Source organism: Bubalus kerabau, chromosome 22, assembly GCF_029407905.1.
Source record: "Bubalus kerabau isolate K-KA32 ecotype Philippines breed swamp buffalo chromosome 22, PCC_UOA_SB_1v2, whole genome shotgun sequence".
NCBI classification, from domain to species: Eukaryota; Metazoa; Chordata; class Mammalia; order Artiodactyla; family Bovidae; genus Bubalus; species Bubalus kerabau.
The window spans coordinates 45,095,428-45,101,427 of record NC_073645.1 but is presented as its reverse complement, the minus strand read 5'-3'; the positions used below and the strand labels follow the sequence as shown (position 1 = coordinate 45,101,427).

Sequence of the window (6,000 nt, the reverse complement as noted above, 5' to 3'; positions counted from 1 at the left end):
GACTCACTGCGACCCCATGGATTGTAGCCTACCAGGCTCCTCCGTCCATGGAGTTTTCCAAGCAAAAATACTGGAGTGGGTTGGCATTTCCTTCTCCAGGTGATCTTCCCAACCTAGGGATCGAATCCAGGTCTCCCGCATTGCAGGCAGACGCTTTAGCGTCTGAGCCACCAGGGAAACCCCATACATACCATGAAGATGTGCTCAAAAGAAGTGACCTCTCCACTGAAGAGCTGCATTTTTTTTTTTTTTTTGCCTTAAAAAGAAGCAGGGGAGGGGGATGATCAACCTGGTAAAAATTTTATTTAGCATCACGAATTTAAAATTGGTCTCTTCCCTGAAAACAAACAAAATCAGCTTACATGACAGGCAAGCTACCAGCTTGGTAAACAAAGGCGCAGGCTCTGTCTTGCGGGAAGAGTACATGGTTTTCTTACTTCTGTACGCATAACAAACAACTCTGCTTTATTAAAGTAGCAAAAGCCTCCAGGTAGTGCTTTATTTTCTCCTTCTCCATAGAATATTGATTTTGTAACACTGATTACAGTCTGATATGTACCATTACAACAAAAGTTTTACTTTCTGAAAGATCAGCAAAAATACATCAGCAAGGATTAGTGCATTTACTAAAACACATCATAATCATAAAACCAAGTGATTACAATCATCCTCACATTTGACATACCAGCTACATACTAGGAGAGCTGGTATATTCGTCAGGTGATTTATAAATGTAAGTAATGACACCCATCAGTCTTAACACTTCTGACATGTTATTCTTTTATCAGTTAAACCTAAAACAAATCAATAAGAGGACTGAAATATAACAAGGATGAAATCCAGAATGTGTTGAACAGAGACAGTTGTAAACAGTAGGAAGAGCACAGAATTGGGAGCCAGTACATTTGGATCTCTGTCTTATCTTTGGCCCTGGACGGATGATCTCGGGTAAGTATTCTGGGCTATATGAATCCTTCACTTTTATTTTTTTTTTTAATTTAATTTTATTTTTAAACTTTACATAACTGTATTAGTTTTGCCAAATCCTTCACTTTTAAAATGAAGAGAGTTGGCTGGATGGTTCTCTCAAGTCTTTCTAAGATTTGAAAGTGAAAGTGTTAGTCACTTAGTTGTGTCTGACTTTTTGTGACACCATGAACTGTAGCCCGCTTCTGTACATGGAACTCTCCAGGCAAGAGTATTGGCGTGGGTAGCCACTCCCTTCTACAGGGGATCTTCCCCACCCAGGGACTGAACTCTGGTCTCCTGTATTGCAGGCAGATTCTTTACCGAGACACCAGGAATTGGGAGCTTTCCATAATTCTAAAATCTTTGACACCGATTCATTTTTGTGTTGTAAAGTGAAATTCCTGACAATGCTAACGTGGCAGTTGGGGTGAGTCCAGCTCTGCCCACATAAATATGACTTGGTGCTTGTGTTCAAGGCTTTTCCTTCTGGGCCCCGTAATGGCCCTATCCTCAAATTAACAAACAGTAATGACAGGTTTCAGGAGGTAAACAAGCCTGTCCTTCCACTGGACACAAACTCAAAACTCCCAAAGTCATGGTTATTAAGAAAAGCTATAATGGAAGAACTATGAGGAAAACCTACCACATCCTCTTTGGTAAATGGTACAATAACAAAATTCACTAATGGAAGAAGGCAGGGACAGATACTAACTATAATACATGATTTTCAACTGTTATTTGCGAACATGTACAAAAACATACACACAATTAGAACTGTATCAATATGAAATACAAATTCAAGGTTCAGGTATACACAGAAGCCTCTCTCGTACTGCTAATCTGAACAAGGTTTATTGTAGCTTCACGTTTATAACTCTAGGGGAGGAAGTTAGTATTACTGATGTTGGTTTCTACTCTGTCATCTGAAAAGCCCACCTCACTCAAATAACCACAGAAATCAAAGATGTCCCTGCCCCGCTTTAGGACAATTCATCCATCCCTACTTTCCTTATCAGAGCACTGTCCTTTTGTTCTGAAAGACTGAATGATTAGTTTCTGTCAGCTCCCTATCTGAAAGTTAAGTAGACTTGATCTCTTTTGATCAGAGGTCTAAATTTGTCCATATGTCTTTCTAATATTCTGACGTAACTCCTATCTCCCCTGTACTTACACAATTCTGAATACTTAACCATGATATGCATTATACAAATTTGAAGAACATGAATGTGTAAAGCAAAATTACTTTGAAAATGTCAAGTTTTCTTAATAAACGTCATCCTTTCATTCAAGTACTAAAGTGCTTCCCATTTGACAGCAGTGATTGCTTTAAACAACTGGATGAACGGTGAAACATTCTCCAACACCTCTAATCCTTGCCCTGTCTCAGGAAATACAACACACTCAGCCCTTCACTGTCCACCTCCCCGCTAGGGGACAGAGGACTTAGATCCTCTTCTCCTGGTCGAGAATCCCTGATACTGAAGAACTGGCATTGCCAGCTAGATATTTTGTTGAGCTTTGCCTTTCCATAATTTGACTGTAAAACAACAGATTTTTGCCTTCCCAGATATGTCCTTTTTTTTTTTTTATAATATCTCAATCTGCTTTTTGAACCCTACAGCTCTCTTGTATTTCTCCTTCCTTACAAGATTTTAATACACTTCATTAAGAGGGTAAGATAACCCCTCTGGAGAATCACCAAACTAAAGTATAATTTCTGAATTACCTATCATGATAAAGCTCAATAACTAAGCTTGAGTAAACAATTTTACTCAGTATTCAATTTAAATTGAAGCTTAAGTATTCAATATAAACAGAAGTAAACAGCATCGTTGGTAAAATGAATATTACAATGTTGAGTATATTCTGATTATTAAATTATTTAAACTTCATACTTGAAAACTAATGTAGAGACTTTTTATTTTTTTTAAGTCTGATCATCTTTTATTTATTTATTTTAAAATGTTTTTTCATTTATCTGGCTGTGTCAGGTTTTCTGTCATGTGGGATCTTTGGCTGAGGCACACGGGCTCTCTAGTTGGGTCACGGGGACCCCGGAGCACACACATTCAGTAGCTAGAATGATAATGCATACAGAGCTTTAAAAATAGTTTTGGAGAAAATATGGTACATTTATTCCCAAATTTTAAAAATGATTTTCTATGCCTAAGTTAAGCAGATTGTAAAGAAAAGACAGAAAGGGTCTCAGATCCAAGATGAAGGGCCCAAATGAAATCACTCAGTGAGATGGAGGTCCACAGCCCCCAGCAAGGCACACAGTTTAAAATTTAACGCCAGTGGTACCAGGGAGGGGGCCCGCTTCTTTGGCTGTCCTGTCAGTATTCCGCACCGATGCACTTTGCGATGGTGTTCAGCTGGATATTTGAAGTTCCTTCATAAATCGTGCCTTAAAGAAAGGGGAGAAAAGGAGCATAAAGGAGTGGGGCCACAGTAAGAGTCTGTACAAGAATCAGGTCTGCAAACACCACCTCTGCATTTACTCTAAAACTGTACCAGGAACACTATCCAATGTCCCCTAAATGTGGTATTATTTGACAAGGTAATCTTACCTAAGAGATAACAATATTCCACTTGATTTACAGATTTCCAGAATCAGTATTAAACAGGTGAGTTTCCCGTTCCTAAACTATCAATGCACAAGCCTGGATGGTTTCCTGGGAATAGGCAGCTTTTATAACCGGCTGAGTTTCTATCTTCCCACCTGGCAGTAGAGCAGCGTAACGCTCAAGCTTGGTTACCCACTAAATGTCTAAAATTAGAACTGAGCTTCCAGCAACAGCATTAAGCCAGTCAAAAATATTAACATTTTTAGTAAAAGAAAAATTAAGACAGTAGAATTTGTTGTGGTTTTACCAAAAGGCCTTCAGAGGCCTTGAGGCATTTAAAAAGACAATTTGATGTTTAAAAAATAATAAATCTACTTTTTTGAAGGAAGAAGTAGTGGGGGAAAAATCCAGCCACAAAAAAAGGAGAGCCAAGAAACATAGTAACTGAAGACTTAAAACTGCCTCTGCCCAGGTGCCAGTAGCAACAACGAAAGCATCAAACCAACGCCACAGCCTGAAACGCCTAAGAGTCAGAGCAAACGAAATAGGTGTTAAAAACTCTATTTACCAATCTTCGCATCTCGGAAATATTTTTCCACAGGGTAACTTTTGGTGTAGCCCACTCCTCCCATCCACTCGATACACTTGCTGGTAATGAGGCCTGCCAGCTACCAAAAAGAAGCACAAATCATGCTGAAACCACATAACTTACACATGACCGACACTAAAACATTCTTAGTAACATGGATTCACTGCCATTGGCAATTGGAAGGAGCGAGGTTATTTTGTAAGTTAACATTTCTTCGTCCCAGTCTCTATACCATTTATGGAAAATTTCCTATTAGTTCATAAAATTCTTAAGAGAATTAGGGTCTTTGTTTTAGACTTGTACACTTGTCGACGGTGTCATTTACTCAGCAAATGTTAACCAAGGGCCTTCTTGTCTCATCCACTCTGCCAGGGTGCTGACCAGTCACTGCCCTTTCGGTCCTGCTGGTCATTCAGAGAGACAGATGTTGAACCACGATCACCGAAACTGAAAAACCATGGGGTCAGAGAAGAGCCTGTGGGAGGAGCTGCTGTGGTTTAGACGGGGCAATGGGTGAGGGAGGTACAGCTTCGCTGACAACTAAAGGGCAAGTCAAAGGACATTTCAAACTGAGGACCGACGCGGAGAAAGGCTCCAAGGGGGAAGCGGGTTCATCGACCTCAAAGGCCTGAGGACCAGTGGGCTGGGGTCGGGGTGAGCTGTGAAAAGGGGATGGGTGTGGGCAGCAGTGGGCCTCATGTGATGTGAGCAGTTTAAATAATCTGCTGGCCCCCAAAGGTGTCCCCAGGAGAATCCCCAGAAAGTATAAATGTGCATCACCTACATGGCATAGGAACTTGCAGGCTGGTTAAGTTAAGGGATGATCCCAGGTTATCTGGGCAGGTCCCGTGTCATCACAAGGGTCCTTACAAGGGAAAGAGGGAAGTAGAGAAGGGTGCTGTGACCACAGACACAGGAATATCTAACACACTACACGCTGCTGGCTGTGAAGACGGAGGAAGGGGTCCTGAGTCTCGGAAAGCGAGTGGGTTCTAGAAGCTGGGGAAGAAGAGGAGATGGACTTTCACCCAGAGCCCCCGGGAAGGCAACTCCACACTCAAATTTCACCCCGTGTGTGTGTGCATGCACACATGTGTGCAGACACATGTGTGTGAATGTGTGTGCATGTGCGTGTGTGTACTCAGTCGCTCAGTCGTGTCCAACTCTCTGCAACCCCATGGACTGTAGCCTGCCAGCTCCTCTGTCCATGGGATTCTCCAGGCAAGAATACTGGAGTGGGTTGCCATGTCCTCCTCCAGGGGATCTTCCTGACCCAGGGATCGAACTCAAGTCTCTGTGCGTCTCCTGCACTGCAGGCGGATTCTTTACCACTGCACCACCTGTGAGGCTCATTTCAGATGTCTTGCCCCAGAACTGTGAGATGATAGAACTGTCCTGTCTCTAAATTTTCAGTAATTTGTTCAAAGCAACAATAGGTGAATAAAAAGTTCCCATTTGTTGTGAGGAGTCACTGAAGGGTTTAAAACTGGAGCATAGCATGGCCTCATGGACACCTTGAAAGGGACACTGGACTGGAGGAAGCCACAGGGACCAACAAGAAGTTAGAAGCTGCCTCTGGTGTTTTGGTAAAGAGGTGGCACAGCTTGGACTAGACGATTGGTAATAAATACTAGGGGAGAAAGAAACAAAATCGAGACAAATTGAGGGGCGGAATTCTCATAAAGGATGACGGATTCAACAGGGAGTGGGGGCAAAGGAGGGGCGTTGAGGGGACTCAGGTTTGTGACTGTGCAGGGCGGGAAGGGAGGGTGGCGGGGTGGGTAAAGCAGAAGTGGGTCTGTTAGTCTGGAGCTCAGAAGGGAGGTTGAGGCACAAGATTAGACCTGGGGACTGAAGGGGTTAAAGAAATATCTG

The 6,000-nt window shown here is 42.2% G+C and overlaps 1 protein-coding gene across 1 annotated transcript in view; it reads right to left on the bottom strand.

Moving 5' to 3' along the window:
- Nucleotides 1–286: 286 nt before the first annotated feature.
- Nucleotides 287–6,000, bottom strand: part of ACADSB (acyl-CoA dehydrogenase short/branched chain) — a 46,797-nt gene continuing 41,083 nt past the window's right edge. Inside the window, exons 10-11 of the mRNA XM_055559894.1 lie at nucleotides 4,105–4,204; nucleotides 287–3,376 (exon numbers count right to left, since the gene is read on the bottom strand). Of these exons, the coding sequence (XP_055415869.1) occupies nucleotides 3,306–3,376; nucleotides 4,105–4,204 (171 nt within the window). The 3' untranslated portion in view covers nucleotides 287–3,305. The remainder of the gene's footprint in view (nucleotides 3,377–4,104; nucleotides 4,205–6,000) is intronic.